Here is a 19,317-nt window from a genome sequence, read left to right as displayed (position 1 = left end):
CGTTAAATCTAATGTTCCATCTGTGAGTCCTGTGCGATTTGCCCATAGCTGGTACTGATGTTGGGGTATAAACATTGCTCTGACACCTACTTGTACATTGTTCTTTGGCACTTCTCTGCCTAACAGATGCTCTTTGGTGCTTCCCCACACAAATGGACCAGTTCTCACCCCTCTGGGGCGTCAAGAGGCATTCAATTTGAATATAACTAAATTAAGATTTTTGGTATCCTGTCTGGAGCTCCATGAGGCCCTGTTTAAGCAGGGAGATGGTGTGTTGCTGGGACACAGGACCAGGTGGTGTGCTTCTCTTTGGCCCCGAATCTGAAGAGAATTACAGAATTGTAGGCATAGGGATCTGTAGAATCATTCAGTCCAGCCCCCGTGCTGAAGCAGGTTGCCTGCAGTAGGTCACACAGGAGGGCATCCCATCCAGGCATGTCTTGTGTCTCCAGAGGAGACTCCTGAGGATGCTTCTTTGGGCAGCCTGTTCCAGTGCTGTCACCCTCTCTGAGTAAAGAATGTCTTCCTTGTGTTAGTGTGGAAATTCCTGTGTTCCGTTTTCTGCCCCTTGTTCTATTGCTGCATGCCACCGAGAAGCTTCTGCCCTCATTGAGGGCTCACACTCTACACGATGCACCCCAGGGTTCCCTTTGCGTTCTTGGGCACAGGGGCGCGCTGCTGGCTCATGCTCAACCTCTGCCCACCAGACCCCTCAGGTTCTCCTCTGCAGAGCTCCTCTCCAGCAGCTCAGCCCCCCACCTGTACTGATGCTTCAGCTGTTCCTCCCCAGGTTCAGGACTCTGCGTTTCCTCTTGTTGAACCCCACCAGCTTCCTCTCTGTCCAGCCCTTCACGTCCTGTTGAATGGCAGCAAGGCTTCTGGTGTCTCAGTCACTCTTCCCAGCTTCATATTGTGAGCAAACTTGCTGAGGGTGGGCAGAGTCTGACTCAGTAGGGTTTGTCTGCCAGCAGCTGGATTTTGCATGATTTACTTAGCATTTTGTGTCTTTGAGACTTCAAATTCCCTATCAAGTGCATCAAAATGAGCTGCACACAATGAGGAAGCATCTATCAGGAGCCATAAACACATTCAGTTCAGGAAGGAAGAGCTGTTGAAAATGAAGCCTGTCTGGCAGCCTGGATGTCAGCTGGGGTCTTTGGTGTTACAGAACTGTACTGTGGGTTGGGTGCGGGTTGCTGAGTGGTCCATAGCAGGACTGCCTCTCTACAGATGCAGAGGTCATATTCCTTGTGCTTGTTTCTGGAAGACTTTTTAAGGCCATAGGACAGAGAGCTTTGGGAAGCTCAGAGTGGTGAGAAAACTTCCCCTAATGGTGCTGTTTGGGCAGAGTTCAGTGCTGGGGTGCAGAGCATGGTATTGAGCTTGTGCAAAAAGCATCCTCCTGAGGGGGCCTCCATTTTGCAGGAGCTCCTCATGCCCTGCCATGAATTACTACCTGAATGCCAACTGAATTACTACCACGGAATTACTACCTGTTCAAGGCAGTTAAATCAATGTTAATATTTCATGATGTTGACGAAGCCCTGCTCAGGAAGTTGATGTAACAGGTTGCTAATGCACCGCAGCTTGTGCCCAGAATTGATTTCCAGGTTGTTGAGGGCAGCTTTGGAGACAGTATTGAACCTCGCTTTGTAGTCCAATCACTTGCTGCCTTCCTCCTTCAAAGCTAATCCAAGACAGGAGACCACAATTGGAATCTCATCCTCCCACAGAACGTTACACTGGGGGATGCAGCGCTTTTCATCTCTCAGCGTGAGACAGTCTGTCCAATATGATCTATTCTGAAGAGCAAAGCATTGCTTCAACCAAATCCCAGGAGGTGGACCTCATAAAAATCCACGTCCAGAAGTCTGGCTGCAAAGAGTCAGTGGGAGCAGACCATGGGGAAACAGGACCTGCATGGGCAGAATATGGCTGCATTCCAAGCAGAGGCTGAGCAATTGGTCTCGCATGCCCCAAGTCCTCCCTACCAAAAGATGAGCTTAACTCCAAGGCTTGGCATATGTTAGGAGGCTGGGAGTGCAGCTCTGGGCTTTTAGATCTGTATGTACCTCTAATTTGTAGGCAAACCTAAGCACGATGAGATGCTATTAGCATAGTGTGTTTGAATAGGAAGCTTAACAAGGCCAAGTGCCGGGTGTTGGGTTGGGGCAATCCCAGTAGGAGCTGGAGAAAAGCTCACTGAGAGCAGCCCTGCAGAGAAGAATTGGGGGGTTGTGGGTGCTTTGGGGACATTCGTGGCCAGTTGGGTGGAGATCTGGGCAGCCTGGTTTGGTGGCCGTCAGCTCTGCACGTGGCATTGGGGTTGGAACTGGGTGGTCTTTAAGATCCCCTCCAACCTGAACCATTCTGCTATTCAGTGATTCCGTGATGTTATGGGGATGTTGCTGTAGTCCAGATAGATGGCATCGGGGGCTCTTCCCTTGTCTGCTGGCGCATGCCATAATAAAAGGCCCTTAAAAAGCAGGTCCTGAAGGATGGGTGCTGTGATGAAGAGCCGTGTTGGGGCAGGCTGTAGGGTTCCCTGTAGTGGGATGGGGGGCAGATTGTAGGGTTCCCTGTGATGGGATGTGGGGCAGGTTGTAGGGTTCCCTGTGATGGGTTTTGGGGTGGGTTTGTTGCTTTCCTGGCTTTGGAGACTTTGGGCTCTAAAATTCAGGCCTGGGCCCATAGAATGAAGTTCGTCCTATCACAGAATGCCATGGATGCCCAAGGGGAGGCTTTGCACCATGAGAATAATGCTTTGGGCCCTAAAATAAGACTCCAGGTGTGAAAAATCAGGCAGCAGGTGAGAAAACAGTGCCTTGATTCTCAAGTGCCCTGAAGATAAGGTTTTGGTGCTCAATAACGACACTGTGGGCTATAAAACGGAACCGCCTGACTGCACACGGCCGAGGTCAGCCTCGAACCCGCAGCGTCTCTGTTTCTGTCCGTTCCGCCTCCTTCCGCGCATGCGCAGCACCGCCCCATGGCGCTGCGCTGCGGTGTGAGGCGACAAGATGGCGGGGCGGGTAAGTGAGGGGGGAGCCGGGGAATGGTTGTTTCTCGTCCTCCTGCCCAGCTGTGGGATGCTTCACCTCGTTACCTCCGGTTCTGTCCTGTCCCTTCTGCCCCTCGCTAGGCGTTGGGGTGAGATCTCGCAGCCTGAGGGGTAACCGAAGGGTGCTGTGGTGTCCCTTTGGTTATGGGGAATGGAGTTTTGGGGTTCTGTGGGGTCCTTGAGGAGTGCTGTGAGCCCTTCTCTGCGGGGTGAGGTGCTGCGGGGTTCCTTTTTGGTTATGGGGGGTTTTAGGGTCCCTTAAGGGTGCTGTGGGAGCCCTTCTGCTCTGGGGATGTGGGGCAGTTCTGTGGGGTTCCCTGAGGTGGGGTTTAAGGCAGGTCTGTGGGGTTCCCTGAGGTGGGATGTGGGGTAGTTCTGTAGGGTTCCCTGAGGCCCTGCTGGGATATGGGGCAGACCTGTGGGGTTCCTGCTGGCTCCTCATTCTTGTGGGTACTGAGAGCACTGAATGTGGGTCCAGATTATGTCATATTAAAACACACCTTAAGGACTGTGCAGTGGTTTTATCGTATACTTCCTAAAAAAAAAAAAATAATAAAAAATCCTGTTGGTAACTGCTTAGCTAAAATCAGCAGAAAGGCCTTAATGTGTAAAGGAACGTGGGTTGGCAGCAGGAGAATGATGCAGAGGTCAGGTGGGCAGCCAACAGCACACTGTGCAGTGTCACTTTGGATGCTGGTCTGTATAAATAAGGAGCAGCGTGTGGGAGGATGGAGGTGTGTGATATCCCCATTACAACAGGTGAGCCTGATGCTGGAGCACTGATGCTCTCCCATGGTTAATGTTATTTAAAGATGCCTAAACCTGGAGAATGCATAGAGAGAGCTGCAGGTGGCTCGTGCAGAGATTTCTCTGCCCTGTTCCAGCCAGCATCAAGCTGTTGGTCCAGCACTGTGTTTCAGCTTGTACTGCACCAGAATAGAGAGCTGCATGGAGTGGTGCAGGAAGCAAAGCAGAGCTGTGTGGCTGCAGTTATGCAACAGCTGCAACTTGTATAACCCCACCATCATTTTCCTGCGTGCAGTTTGGGAATCAGGGACATCAGTTAGGCATGAAATGCTGTTCCCATCAGCACAGGATGGGAGGCAGTGGCCTGTTTGCTTCTCCTGTCTGTGGTTGGAAATGATTTTGGTTTCACTCTGTTAATAGCAGATGTTGGTCTACCTTACAGAACTGTACTGTAACCCCTCCTGAAACACCAGTGACCTGAGCAGGAAATGCTCTGCAGATACCTGTTGAAATCAGCTATCAAATAGATTGAATGCAGAGTTGTAGGAGCTGCAGTGAGGGACAGGCTGTGGTCCCTCGCGTTACAGAACTGTGTGTTGATGCTGTGCTCCTTGCAGTGCATCAGAGGGCAGGTTTAGGTGGGACGCTTTGTCTGGGATTTGTGTTTTTGGTCTAAAGCTGTACATTCTAATTTCTCCTCCTTTCAGCTAACATGTGGCAATCATTCTTCATAGGAGCTGGTGTCATCAGGCAACTGCAGAACCATTTGTCAGTTTAGGTCTTTCTTGCAGTGGTGCTTGCGTTTTTTAGTGCTTCCAAAGAAATAGGGCTTTAGCCATGCTTTAGGGGAACCAGAGAAAACTAAATTGAAACGTCTTTGTCTGAGGTCACTTCTGCAGCTCCGTACCCGTTGTGCAGAATCATTGCAAATACATTTTGCTGCTGCTTACGGAACTTCTGCTCTACAGAAATCCACGATGGATTATTTGGAATAAAATTGTTGGCTGTCAGAGTGTGTTTGTGGGCGTGGGGTGCCTGGCCTTGTCATCTGTGATTGATGTGTTGCCGGCTTTGTGCTGTAGGAGCAGCGTCCCCAAACCTTAATAGTTAAAAAGCAACGGGGAAACGTCAGTGCAATACTAAGAAGAATCTCTGTCCTTTATGGATGTGGAGGAGGACGTGACCATTGCGGGTAAGGAAAAGGCTGAGCCTTCTTTGGCAGTGCCTTCTTTGTCTGTCTTTGATGGTCAGACCAGCTGTCCTCGAGGTTCTCTGCTCCCTGACTTGGAAGTCTGGGACAGGGAGCAGAAAAAATCCCCCATGATCCAGGCAGGAACAGTTAGAGAGCTGCTGCTGCCACGGGTCCGTGGGGCTGGATGGGATGCACCCATGGGCGCTGAGGAGCGGGCATGTTGGTGCAGGTGGATGGTTGGAATGATGGTCTTTGGGGTTCTTTCCAACCTTAATGATTTGGTGATTCTGACCACTCCCAACAACCTCAGAACCGGAGGGATTTCACTTCTTTTCTCACCACGGGCAGCCAGGATGGCTACTTCTAATTAAGAATTTCCCTGCTCTGCCTGGGGGATGCAGTGAGATCTTCCTATCCTGGGTCCTAGCAGGTCATTTAGGAAAGGATCCTGTTTGGGAGATTTGGTTTGGGAAGTGCCCTCAAATGTAGCTGGGGGTGAGTTCATGCTGTCGCAACATCAGCTCTGCCTGAGCCTGCAGAAATCCAGTCCTGAGGAGGCAGCTAAATATACATTTTGCTGGAATGCCCATTGGGCAGGACAGGATTTTCAGTCAGATGAAATCATTGATGTCGCTCTGGCTAATGGAAAAGCCTTAACAAATCCTGTCGCTGTGAGCTGCAGCCATCTGATGCTGCATCTCGTTTGAATCCAGGCAGGACTTCAGGCTCTCTGACCCTGCTGCAGTGCTGGAATGCTCTTCCATGTGTCTGTAGGACAGATAGTTCAGAAGGGCTGAGCGTGAGCAGCACAGGAAGACAGAGCGCGCTGCTCTGCTCCCCTGGGATGCAATAAAGCAATGACCTGCTGCCACAAAATCTGGAGTAAGTTGTGCCCTGAAGTCGTGTCATTTGCTTTCGCTGGTGAGGTTGGGTCTGGAACGTGGGCTGCTTATAATTGGGTGCAGCAGCCGTTGTCCTGGAATAATTAGTGCTGGTACAGCCCAGCAGGTGGGGGGAGCTGTGGGTAAGCAAGGGATGGCAGCACCTCGAGCAAATTCCAAGTGAAGAGGGCGTTTTTAACCTTGTCCCTGTTGCCTTGAGTGTTTGTTCTAAACAAATAGTAAGAAATGTGCATCCAGGTGCTGTCCTCGTGTGCCTTTTAATCTGGCAAACGTCTCAGTCTTGGATCTGTGTTTCTAAAGACATTGCAAAGTAATGGATTGCAGTGCATCCGAGTTCCCAGAGCCACGTGCACCCAGTGAAACAGCTTTGGAGCAGCAAACTCCCTGCAGAACTGAACGTGTTGGGCCATAAACTTTGCAAACAAAGTGAGAGCAGTCACTGCCCTGCTCGGAGATCTGACCTCTCCTTGCTGAGTTTGGCACTTCCGTGGCAATAAAATGGCTTTTGTGGGGGAAATGGGAGTGATTTCTAGATTGTCTCAGCTCCTTATGGAGGTGTGTCCATGCCTTAGCAAAAAGGGGAATGCTAAGTCCTGAGAACAGGATTCTTTCTTAACAGGAGAAGAAAGTTGCCATTTATGAGCTTCTTGCAGAGGGAGAATGCAGCTCCCCACACCCAGAACCAGAGCGCCCAGCAGACTGAGGCCACGTGGAGCAGACAGAAGGGCCTCCTGCTGCAACTCTGGAAACGTTATTGGTGTCCAGGAAAACCTTCAGCAAACTGTTAACTATTTCAGTGATTCTTCTTCCTTTTTAATTTTAGAGATGCAGCATTTAAGGCTGAGTGTGGTAAATTTCCCTGGTAAATGTGTGCCTCAGAGGATCAGAAAATGGCTCACCATTTCTGATGATGAGCCTTGCATGCATTGCCTTGGCTGCTGGGGGATGCTGTCAGTTGGCATCTCTGCAGACTAAAAGTTTGCACTGAATTTTGTAAAATTTGAGTGCTGTATCTTATTTTTTTTTTTTAACTAAAGCTTTAGTTTTTGCTTGTTTGTTGTTTTTTATCTTTATAATTGTAATCTGCAGAGATTTGCAGCGACTCCTTAGGCTGCGTCTTCCATTAAGGGAGCTGCAGTCATTTGCCTTTACAGGTGCTCAGGGTATTTATCCAACCAAGACACGCTTTGTTCTGCGAGGTGTGATGGGTCACTAATGCTACCAACACAGGGTGTTCATAGAAAGGTAAAAAAAATCCCACCAGTTCTGACATTGAGGGATGTCTGCTCCCCTGCAGGCTGTGGTAGAAATGTGGCTGCTGCAGTGATTTCAGAATTGTTGGGTCAGGAAGGTGAGGCTGCTGTTCGCATCTGAAGCAATAGAGTGAATGTCGACGCGTTCTGATTTTGCTGAGGTGGTGAACAGCCCGCAGGGTGCTGCCAGCCTTGTCCTGGCCTCAGTGCTCACCCAGGGGGTTGTGTGAACACAGCCTGCTGCAGGAGCTGCTCTGAGGGCAACTCGTCGTTACCTCAGCGAGACAAGAGCAGGATGCCCCACGAAGGGTCGGTTGATGCTGTGTCTTCAAACATGCTCTGATGTGGTTCAGGAGGAGGTGTGCAGTAGCTCTGGTGACCTGGATTACCGCTGGTGCAGCCGTGTGCGGTTTTGGTCACAGGAGAATGCTTTCTCTGCAGGCTTTCCTGGGCTGGAAGAGCTGAATTTGTCTCCTCCCAGGCCGTTGCTGACCCAGCTCTGCTCAGCTCGTCTTCCTGCATGCTGTGCTGCTGTTTGCCATCTGTGTGCAGCACTCTCCTGCTGTTTGTGCTTCCTGTGCTCGTTTATTCTCAGCATTTCCTCAGGTTCAGTTGCCACTTGATCCGTGGTGCAAACTGTACTGAAGGCAGTGCTTCATGCATGTTTGCAGTGCAGAGAGCAAAACCTGCCTCAGCATTAGGAGCTGTTTGATAATCCTGGGTAGGATTAGGAAATAAATGAGTGAAGCTGTTCCAAGTGAGGAGCATCTTTGCCATGCTGTGTGATGTTTTAGCTCCCATATCCAGCAGGCAGGTAGCAGTGTGCTATTGTGTACCACCAACGAATTTCCTGTGGGGTCTGGCTAATGAGGGATGTGTTTTTCTTCAGCTTCCTCTGTCAGCAGCCTTACAGTTCACAAATATTACCCATCTTGTACTTGGTGCTCACCCTCGGTGCTATTCTGCAGTACTGCAAAGATTTTTAGTTTTCCTTTCCTTTCTAAGTGAGTGCAGTGCTTTGCTTTCACCTTTTGTTAGAATGCTGGTCTTGAAATTCAGGGTGAGAAAGTGTGCTTTTATGTGTGGATGAGAATACCCAGACAGCATTGCTTTTTGGGCTGAGCTCTCCAAAATGCAGGGATGACTCAGTGTTGTATTGTATTGCAGGAAAGCAGGAATCCGTGGAACTTTGGAAAGAAAAAAACCTCTCTGATATTTAGAACATTATGGTGGTTTTTTCTTTTTGTTGTGGAGCTGTTTGTTCTTTTACTTTGCAAAATATGCCAGGATCATTGAGCATGGTGCTGGATTTTCACGTTTTGCATCAGTTCGGTAGTAAAGGAATGGAGACAGCGTTGCTGATGTCTCACAAATCCGAGGGTGAGGTCCTGCACGTTTGTCTCTCATCGTGACATTTATGTCTCCTTTCTCTCTTGGCAAACAGAGGGGCTGTTGGCGTGGATGCAGATTTAGGAGCAGCACTGCAGTGCTGGAGCTGCATGATGGATTTCTTTTGCTCTAGGAAGGAGACACAGTCTGGAATGTGGAGTCACCTCCCCAGAGGTCCTCCGTCCTTGGAGTCTCGTCCTTGGATAAATCAGGGCAACATCTGGAGGCAGAGAGGGCTTCTTTTATTCCTTTAACCTTCAGGAGCATTTGGAACCCCAGAGGTGGGCAGTGGGCTGGCTGGCACGGTGCTGCTGCACGGGGAGCTGCGTTTCCCCACAGCTCTGTCACGCTGTACAGAGGAGCGCTTTGTGCTGGGTTTGCAGTGCATCCCTTTATGTTCTGCATTTCCTTACAGCAAAGCTTGCACGTTCCCAAAAGCACACAGAAATAACACAGAGGAGCAGTGCTCACAGTTCGTGTAGGAAGCAGCGTGTCGGGAAGGATTAAAAATGCATCTGAGGACTCATGCTGTAAAGAGGCTTAATCCAGGAGCTCATGTGTGGTTCTGTCCAGAAATATCCTACCTGCTGCACTGCTCTCGGAAATCTGAAGGAGAACTGATGAGCTGGTGAATGCTTTTTGGTTTGAAATGTGATGAGCTTTACAGATGTGCTGTGCGTGTTGGGAGTCCACTGAAGTCCATTATTGCAAGGACATTTAATTAAATTTCTCACTACTCTTCAGATGTGGGTAGATAAAGCTGTTTTCAAGGCTGAAACCAGAATGTAGCTCTGTTGTCACATATGTCAAGGGCATCTAAGTGTTATAAAATGATGAATGAATCCATTTGCAAACAGCCATGGCTCTAGAGGGATTGCACTGTTACCCAAAAAGCTGCTCCAGTCCACATGGAGATGAATTCACTGTGGTTCTTTTCTCAAATGGCTCAGAGTTCCTGGGTGTGATGGGCTGAGTGTTGATTGTGATACTAACTCATGGGAAAGCATCCAGATAAGTGTGTATAAGAGAAAACCACTTGCAATGACCATTAGCAATGAGTTGACACTGACAAATGGTGGCTCTGGCTGCAAAACTGTGTCTGACAAAGAAAATAGTTGGGTTGGACTCTGAAAATAGCATCCTGCAGGATGTATTTAGCTTGGCTCTGAATTAAAAGTTTCAGTCTGTGACTGGCCATGGGGATCTCCTGCCTTCTCCATTGTTTTCTCCATTCCTGGAGGCAGAGGTTTTGGATACAGTCATCTTTGTTGAGTGGAAGAACTTGGAGAAACCAATGGAGAAAGGGGCCATCAGTGACGATGGACTGTGCTCTCATGGGACCTAATTTCTGATGGGTTTACAGAAGTTATGAGACATAAAGGGAAAATATGGCTTTGTTTCATGTATTCTCCCATCTCTCCCTTTCACAGCCTATGCAAGCAGCACGATGTCCCACTGATGAGCTGTCATTAACAAACTGTGCTGTGGTGAATGAGGCTGACTTCCCTTCTGGACAGTAAGTGTGTCTTTCAGCTTTCAACCAAAAAGGAGTTGTTTTCACAGCTTGGATACAGTAGGTTAATTAAAAGTTGTGTGTCCTTGGAGTCCAGAACTTTAGATGTGCTTTCTCAGAACTGGAGATACTCAAAAATGGTAATTTTTTTCTCAGAAGTATTTCCAGCTCAAGAGCTGCTGAAGTAATTATAAACACTTTTTAATGAAGGAACTCAGGCCCTTTTTTTTTTTTTTTTTTTTTTTTTTTTTTTGCTGTTGGTCCTGTTACATAATTGGGATGATTTTCAGCTAGATTGGTATCATTTATTGGGGGCACTTTCCCACTTTCACATCATATTGAAGAACTGAGCAATGTCATCATAAACCAGCTCTGCTTCTGGAGATTTTCATGCACGAGAACAGCAGGACAGCCAGAGTGTGGGCACAACAACTTGGGTACTTTAATTACGAGTCTGTGCAGGTGATGGAAGCTGAATCTGGGCTTGATCTGGGAAAGACAAAACTTTTAAAAAATAATTTCATAAATGGAAAGCAGTGTTAAGAAATGATACTGAATCATATCCTTAGGGCTCAGATAAATTCTGCTGAGGATGGAGAATGAACGGCTCTGAAGGGGGGGTGGAAGGGAGCAGTGTTTCAGGACTTGGCTCTTTCTGTGCTGCTGTCCCTCTGGAGGGCTCCTGCCCTGCACCTTCAGTGCCAAAGAAACATCAGAGCCCAAACCACCTCTTCCCTCCACCCCCAAACCAGGAAAACATTTGGGATTGGGAGCAGGTGATGTTGTCTGCTTGGATGTGATCTCTTCCTTTCAGTCTGAGAACACTTCCATTGCTTTTGTTGAAATATACAGGCAGCAGTATTCTGGGACTTGCTCGAGAGCCACCTATTTGTAGGAATTGGGGCTTACGAAGCAGGCAGCATATGTTTGACTGTGAACAAATGCTATAAATTGTTTTGGGGAGTGTAAGGCTACAGTGTGAATGTCTCAGTATTCAGCACCGAAAGATGTAGTCATTCTGCTGCATTGCAGATGAACTGAGCGAGACCATCCCTATGATCTGCTGCAGCAATGTGTGTGCTGCCAGCAGTTCTGCTTTCTGTTGCCCAATTCACGATTGGCTGCAGGGATTTTTTTGGTAACTTTTACAGGTTTTAGCTTTAATGCTTACGTTTGGTGCTTATGGTTTAGAGCTGGGACCTCAGCTGTAGATCAGTGTGATTGTTTAGCCCCGAGCTGCCACCATAGATCTTCTCATGCTTTATTTTCCATGCCCTGTGTGTTGGGGAAGCATGAATCATGATTTTATGAAGCGTGAGTTCATGGGATGCAGCACATTGCTGTGGTCACGTTGTTGATTTGGTGACACTGTGATATACTTCTGTCCCATGGGTTTCTGATCTTTTGGCTTATCTGGGCCACGCTGAGTGGATAAATCTGTCTTGGGCTGCATATAAAATATATAATGCAGTTCATGTATCTAAGCAACAAAACTTTTAATTTTTTTATTAAAAAAAGAGACCAAGAAAACCCACAAACAAGGGGGGTATTTGACCTTGTTTTTGTGAAACGAATGCATCAGGCTGGTTCTATAGAAGTAATTCTTAGTGAGTTCCCTACTCATCAGAGTTTTTTGATGAAGTTTTACTCTTCTTGTGACTCATCCTTTGAGAATAGCTGCTCACAGTGCACGTACTGCCAAAAAGCAATGACGTGAGTAAGGCTTGTGGTCATTCTCTCAATTACGGCTTCCAACGTCGTTTCTCAATGACCCCGTGCCTCAGTTTGGGCTTCAGAGAGTCATTCTCGGGGTCCAGAGCCTCATTTTAAGGAACAGGCCTTTCTTTTTATGGCACAAACAATCTCTTAAAGCTTTAAACTCTCTCTTAGTGTCTGGAAAGTGCACTTATAGGAACCACAGGCTCCACTTTACAGGCCACAGCCTTGTTATCAAGCACCAAACCCTTATTTTCAGAGCCTCGTGTCTATACTTGGGATCTGAAGATAGTTTTATCACCTGCAGCCTAGTTTTCCAGATCTGGAGTCTTATCTTAAGGCCCAAAGTGTTATTTTTAGGGATCAAAGCCTCCTCTTGGGGTGTCCGTGGCATTCTCTGACAGGATGAACTTTATTTTAGGGCTTGAATTTAAAGCCCAGAGACTCCTTTAATGTTCATCCCCTTAACCACCACCTTTGTGAAGGCTCAAAGCTTCATTTCAGTGCTCAAAGCCTCCTTTCTAGCACCCAAAGCCATTTGCCAGGAGCCAGAGTGTGATTGTTTAGGGTCCAAAGACTCTTTTGGGAATCAAATGCTTATTTTAAGAGATCAAAGCACCACTTTGGGATGCAGCCCCTGAGCTGGAGAGTCCAAAGCCTGATTTTGGAAGATTCAAAGCCTCCTATCAAGGTCCAAACCACCCTCTGTAGAGCATAAGCCTCTTTTTTCACTGTGAAGCGTACTAATAGTACTTCATGGCCCAGAGCCTCCTTCTGTAGGTCAGATGACAGTTGGACTTGATCTTAGGGTTTTTTTCCTGTGTAAATCATTCTGTGATTGTGAAGCCAGAGAGAACTTTCTCTGTTAAGAGAGATCTGATAGAAGTCTAGTAAAGAGACATGATCAAATTTGAGTTGAGTATCCGATTGCAGCACTATGCGTTGCACTTGAAAATTTGCAGGTAGTGTATTTTTTTTTTTTTTCCCCTCTTGGGACTAATTATTATTACTTTTTTTGCTGCCTTATTAATGGGGAGACCATCCACCTTCCCACTCGTGTCATACCAGTTTAGTTATGTGGGGAGCCAGTGAAAAACATTGCTGAACAATGTGCCTGGGTTTCCAGTCATCCACCAGAGGAGGATGTCCATCACAGCGTGAGCAGATGCTTCCTGGATCCTTAATGTGCTCATGGTGTTCTTTGCAAAGACCAAAGGCCAGGATCTCCCTTTGTCCATCCATGTTGACTGCTCTCAGTTGTTTTCTTGTCCTTCAATACATTTGGCTTCCAAGATTACTTGCTCCATCACCTTCCTAAGCCTAAGGTGAGGCTGAGCAGCCCTGTGGTTCCTTGGATCTTCCTTGAAGACAAGGAACGTCTACTAGCTTACAGGAAGCAGGGCTGTAGATTTCTGCTTTGGGCAGGAATAAATAAAGGGAAGGGTGGACATCTCTGCAGTGGGGTTTTAGGCAGCTCATGGATAATTTGGGGCCAGAACTGGTGAAGAATCAAACCATTTGTCCTCCTGGCAAAGATAAGTGTTTAAAATGTTTCTATGTTATCTTCTATGTTATTCCTTCTGTGCTGTCAAGAGCTGATGCTCCTGGAAGGAAGCCTGCCCTGGATGTGTAAGCAGTGACTGGCAGCGTCTGGTCGTCTTGGCTGCACAGGCCATGCATTTCTTCTACTTCAGAGGGCTGTATGTTTTTTCTTGTATAGCTGAAGCTGTTGTGCATCCCCAGTGTAGCCAAAATAGACGTCCGTGTTCATTGCAGGGGAATTGAACCAGATGACCTTTCAGGGTCCCTTCCAACTCAGACGATTCTGTGTGCAGCACATCTGCTGTTCCAGTTCAGTAGTCCTATTTCTGGTCTGCAGATCCTGAGCAAGTTCCAAGAGAATCTGTAGGTCGTGAGCTGACAGAAGGGGCAGCTGCAGTGTCCCTCTGATTTTACTTCTTGGACTGAATTCCTTCTGTTTTACTGCAGTTCAATTTCTGAACAATATACTGAGATTCATTTGTATGATTTTTTTATCATCTGGGTATACTCTGTATTGGAGCTGAAGGTTGCAGTTCTGATGTTACGTACTTGAGATGTGAAAGTGGTGTTGATTTTATGCTTTTGTGGTTATGGTTTGGTTATGTCTACATTGTGCAATTCCTGAAGCAGCAAGCTGCTTGTGGGGGAATTTAAATAGCGATTGTGTCCTGCAGTTGGGCTTTGAGATCATGTTATATTCACTGAAGGTGTTGGACACCTGGTGCCAGCATCATAGGTTTGAAGTGCAGAATTTTTGTCAGAGCCCTCTTCATGGAATGACTTGGGGTAGAAGGGACATTGAAGACCATCTAGTTCAACGTATGTCTCAAGTCCTCATTTTTTTTCTGTTACAGGTATAGGCAGACTTGTTTCTTTGTAATTCTCAAAGCCCTGGGAGCCATGCACGTGGGTATATGTTGGAGTAAAATCCTGTTCTCTCTTCTAGACACGTTGTTGTGAAGACTTCTCCCAATCACAAATACATCTTCACTCTGAGAACTCATCCCTCTGTTGTTCCTGGCAACATCGCCTTCAGCTTGCCGCAGGTATAAACCCTTTCAATAAAGAAACCATAAGCAACATCTCTTGTTGGTGGATTTGTAACATTCCCTGGTTTTCCTGTGTTTTAGAGTGTTTTCTTTGTTGCATGGCAGGAAAGTTCCTTGATTATTATGCTTATCATTAATATTTCTAGAGGAGATGTGCAATTAAATGCATAAAATAGATGTAACTATTAATTCTTTCTTAATTAAGTCAAGCTACTGCATGTTAAATGGTGCTCGGAGTAAATAATGGCTACAATTAACTTCTCAGTAGAAAAATGAGACTTCAGCTGACTTGCATAGAGAGTTCAATGCATAGAACTGCAAGAACTGAGCTCACCGATCTACTGCTTTCATATCTGCCTACTGGTAACCAGTCAAGGAGCAGAGCCTGTGCTGCACACACGAGGCTTTTTCCCTCAACAGATGACTTGGCATGAGCCCCCAAGCTACTTTTTGCTTTTTGACGTGTTGTTCGTATTTGTCTGGATGAGTGGGTAGGGAGAGTGTGGAGTTACTGCCTGTGCAGGTGAGACTGAAGCTGCCAAGGCTGAAAGCGAGTTGTCTGTAGGAGATATTTGTACCTCCTGAAACTGCAGTCGCTGTTCAGTGGTCATTTCTGTAGATTGCAGCAGTTACTGTAGGTCTGGGGGAGCTCTTCTGATAGGGAATGAGGTAGGTGTGGTACTTCACATGAAGGTGGGTTTAGGGGAACTTCTTGCTGGAGAACTGCAGTGTCAGGGGAAAGGAAGGATGAGTAGTGGAAGCTGTGAAGAATGAGATTAAATGCGGAAACGTGGTTTGTTTTCACTTTCTTGGAAATACCAAGGACTTCCTGTTCTGGGCTTTCATTTCTAAAGCTTGATCCCTGTCATGCCGAGGGAATTCTTTCCTCATCTCTAATTTTAGTTTGGATCCATAAAGATATTGATGAGGGAGTTCAGGGGGAAACTTTCATTTTTGAAAAAGGTCATTGCTCCTTCCAGGATAAAAAGCCAAACATAACTGACCGCAGAGCAAAGCATTTAAGTGCAGTTTTACCAGAGCCCTGCGCAATGGCACTTATGTACTTCTGTGATTCACTCCTCTCTAAGGTTGAGATATTTAAGAGATGGTGAGTACTGCCTTGCCTGGAAAGCGGGCTGTAAATACACAGTAGCCAATCTGTGTCAGAAGAACTGCTCACTGGAGAAACACTGTTTTTGGAATTATTAAGCAATAACTTCTGGCATTATAAAGGTCATAGATTTTCACATCCCGTATTATTGAACCGTTTCTTATTTCTCATGCTGCACAAAACTTCGTAAAGGAATTCGAAGGAAGTTGATGGGTTTGGAGAATTCCCTTCTTAGTAATTACCTGGACAAGTTTTAATTGCTTCAAGTTTTAGTATAACTTCAAGCACGTTGTAACAGTTTCCTGCAACTATTGTCCACACGTAAGCTTTTGAAAATAATCAGGAAAAACTGTTCTTGCCCATTGTACTACTTGCTCTGTGAATAGTACTTGACCAAAAGGAGCAGAAGGGGGGGGGGAAGAAACAACAAAAATCACCAAATATACACAGGTGATAACTTTGGTGTCCGGGGCAATGGGGTGATTAGTGATATGTAGGAAGCTGGACAGAATCACTTCAGAAATCAGGGTTATTAATAGAACTGATTGACTTGCTGTTGATTTTGGGGTCTTCATCCAGTTCTGCCCTCTTTTTCTTAAAGTTCTCATGGTGGGGAGTTAGGAGCTGCTTTTCTAAGTAGGTTTTGAGTAGACACGTTCTACTGAAGGACAGGCTTTCTTAAATTTCTGTCTTATTTTTACAGAGAAAATGGGCTGGACTTTCCATAGGACAAGAGATAGACGGTAAGTCAGACAGCAGCACGGTGTATAGGAAATGAGTTCATGTTTCTGTGCTGAAGTGAAACTGAATTGGAGAATCCCGCACCTTCAACACTTTGAGTGATATGGAACCCCCATTTCTGAGATGAACTGCTCTCGTTTGCTGTTTTCCTGTCTGCTAATGTTCTCAATACCACTGGGATATTTTGTCCACACGTGAGTGTGAACATTGAACAGGTGGTTTGTCCTTGTGGCTTTGGAGAACATGATTGTCATTGTCTGGGTGTCTCACTGTGTTCATTGCTCAGCTCTTGGACAACCATCTGTAGGAAATGTGAAATCTATAGCTTCTTGCTGTCCCTCCCCTTTTGAACAAGATCTTGCCCTGTTGCACACTATGTTTCTGCTCAGGGCTATAATGCCAATTTTGACAAGAGGTGAAGGATTCTGCATTTTGATGAAGAGGAGTTGCATCTCGGGTTCTTGTAGACTGAAGGTTTGTACTCCATTGTTCAAATAAATGGAGCCTCTTGAGCCACTGCCAGTGTTCAGAGCCCAGTCTGCATCTCTCAGCTTGTATGCTCTTTCATTGGCTCTTACTGCCTTTCACATCTGCCTGAGATGCCCTGGACAGTTGGCATCACTGTTGGCTAGAGCTGCCTGGCAGCAGCTGTTATGGGAAGGTCTCCACTTTCTTTGCAGACTGTTGAAGGTAATGGATCATGCCCATTCTTTTGACCATCAGGAATTACCTGTGTACTCACGAGGGCCGCCATCTCATACTTTTCTTTGGTAAGATTGTTGTGATGAAGCCCATTCTTTCGCTGGTCACCTTCCCAGCTGCTTTGGTCTCAGAAGTCTGTGGGGAAGGATCATTACTTGCAGAAGTCTGAAGTCTTTGTGCACTTTCCTCTGTAGTGACAAGCTGGAGTGATGTATCAACAACAAATGCTTTTTAGTACTAACATTATTTGGAGAATTACACACTAATGTTTAGCACCATCAGTTATTAGAGGAGATCTGTGATTGTGCTTGTTCTAGATCCTGCTAAAAACTTCATGCTTTGAGAATGTGCATTTAAAAAAAGAAACAACACAGTTGAAGTAATTTCATGCAGAGTGACTAACTGTCATATGACTGCCTGCTGAGAATAAAGGATTTGCAAAGCTATTCTACAGATCAGGAGATATATTCATAAAATGGGTGACTCACCAGGGCTCCCTTTCTGTCTTGTTCCCCTGCTAATGTGGAAGCTCTGCTTTAAATGTCAGCCTAAAAGGAAGTCCTGCATGTAGTGGTACAGTGATGTTGAGCCCTGTCAGGCTTCTGGGGCTATGCTGAAGGTTTTCCAGGTGAGGGAATCTTGCAGCTTTGCTTTTGGGCAGAGGGTGCTTGATGCTGAGTTCCTTAGTGGCACCTAGCAGGCATCTCAGGATTTGCCTGAAACCATTCCATTGCCAGGAGGTTTGGCTGCAGGCAGGGCATTGTGAGAGAAATGCATTTCCCTTATTCAGTTCCTACTGCTTTACATTAGCTGTGACTTCTGTATCAGACAAAACTTCTGCTTTGAATCTCTAAATTGGAGGATCCTCAAAGATTATCCTTTTCCAACCTCCTGCTATGAGCAGGATTGCCAGCCACCAGGTCAGGCTGCCATGGGTCCTATCCCAACCTGGCCATGAATGCCTGCAGAGATTGGGGTATCCACAGCTTCTCTGGGCAGCCTGTTCCATTGCCACCATCTGAATAAATAAGTTCTTCCTAACATCTGACCGAAATCTACCTTCTTTGAGTTTAAGCCATTCTGCCTTGTCCTATCACTATCTGCTGGTGCCAAAAGTGCCTCCTGTTTGTAAGGTTCATTCTGTACTGAAAGGTTCTGCTCTCCCCAGAACCTTCTCTTCTCCAAAAGCTAAACAAGCCCATCTCTCAACCTTTCTTCATAGGAGAAGTGCTTCAGCATTTGATCATCTTCACAGTCCTCCTCTTGATCTGCTCCAACAGCTCTGCATCCTTCCTGTACTGGAGGCCCCAGGCTTAGACATAATCCTCCACCTAGGGCCTCACAAGAGCAGAGGGGGCAGTCACCTCTCCTCTCTGCTGCCACCCCTCTGTTGATGCAGCCCAGAACTGCATCAGCTTTCAGGCTGCAGGCATGTGCTGGTGGCTCATGTGCAGCTTTTCATCCACTAGAGTCTCCAAGTGCTTCTCTGCAGAGCAGCTCTCAGGCTCTTCTCCCAGTCTGTGCTCTTACCTGGGATTGCCCCAGTCCAATACCCTGCACTCGGTCCTGTTGAATCTCGTGGGTTTCTCCTGTGCACAGTTTCAGTCCTGTCCTGGTCTGGCTGGTGCTGTCAGCTGCACCACTCAGCTCGGTCTGCAAACTGCTGAGGGCACACTCCATGCCATTGTCTTTGCCACTGTTGAAGAGCACTGGTCGCAGATGGAGCCCTGGAGGGCACCGCTCACCGCCTCCACTTGGACAAAGCCATTGATCACAGCCCCGTGGCTGCGACCGTCCCACCGACTCTTTATCCACTGAACAGTGCAGCCTTTGAACCCATCTCTCTCCAACTGAAGGATAAAGATGCGGTGTGGGGCTGTGCCAGAGGCCTTGCCCAGGCAGGTGACATCAGTTGCCCTTTGCTGATGCTGTCACTCTACCCAAGAACGCCTCCAGACAGGTCAGGCACAGTCTGCTCTTTGCAAAGCCACGCTGGCTGTCTCTTCATAATGTACTTCATTCCTCTCCTTCTGTCCTTTGCTGTAGTCTGGTTTGTGAGTTTCTTGGACTGGTTGCTTTGTGAGATCCTGTGTTTCCAATCAGCTGTGTTGAGGCAGTAGCCCTGAAGTTATGATCCATGCTTTTTATTTTCATCTTACTTCCAGCAACAGCTGCCCTGAGTTTTGATGTGAAATAGTTGAGGCCTGTTGTAGTTGATGCTTCATTCTGATCTGTGGAAGTCTGATAAATCACGTGTGGGTTCAGTGCAGTAATATAGTTTACCATTTCTACTAACCTGTCTGGAGAAGAGCTAGTCAATCTCTTGAAAAAAACAATTATGACCTCTGGTAGGTGGTTTTTCAGGCTTGATGTGTTTCCTTTGAGCATTCTTAAGTCAT

At 46.8% G+C, this 19,317-nt stretch overlaps 1 protein-coding gene across 2 annotated transcripts in view; it reads left to right on the top strand.

The window, feature by feature from the left end:
* The first annotated feature begins 2,959 nt into the window (after window positions 1–2,959).
* Window positions 2,960–19,317, top strand: part of NSF (N-ethylmaleimide sensitive factor, vesicle fusing ATPase) — a 55,211-nt gene continuing 38,853 nt past the window's right edge. The window contains exons 1-4 of one of the 2 annotated variants that reach the window (XM_042836839.1): window positions 2,960–3,032; window positions 9,975–10,060; window positions 14,262–14,361; window positions 16,179–16,218. In XM_042836839.1, coding sequence (XP_042692773.1) covers window positions 3,021–3,032; window positions 9,975–10,060; window positions 14,262–14,361; window positions 16,179–16,218 — 238 coding nt within the window. In that variant the 5' untranslated portion in view covers window positions 2,960–3,020. Of the gene's footprint in view, window positions 3,033–4,981; window positions 5,001–9,974; window positions 10,061–14,261; window positions 14,362–16,178; window positions 16,219–19,317 lie in introns of those variants that run through there. The other variant, XM_042836840.1, reaches the window with a different exon arrangement.

The sequence above is a fragment of the Centrocercus urophasianus genome, unplaced genomic scaffold (assembly GCF_019232065.1).
Source record: "Centrocercus urophasianus isolate 14NV4802_14NV808 unplaced genomic scaffold, USGS_Curo_1.0 seq_64, whole genome shotgun sequence".
NCBI lineage: Eukaryota > Metazoa > Chordata > Aves > Galliformes > Phasianidae > Centrocercus > Centrocercus urophasianus.
Note: the sequence above shows the minus strand (reverse complement) of the source record. Positions and strands in the feature narration are given on the sequence as shown.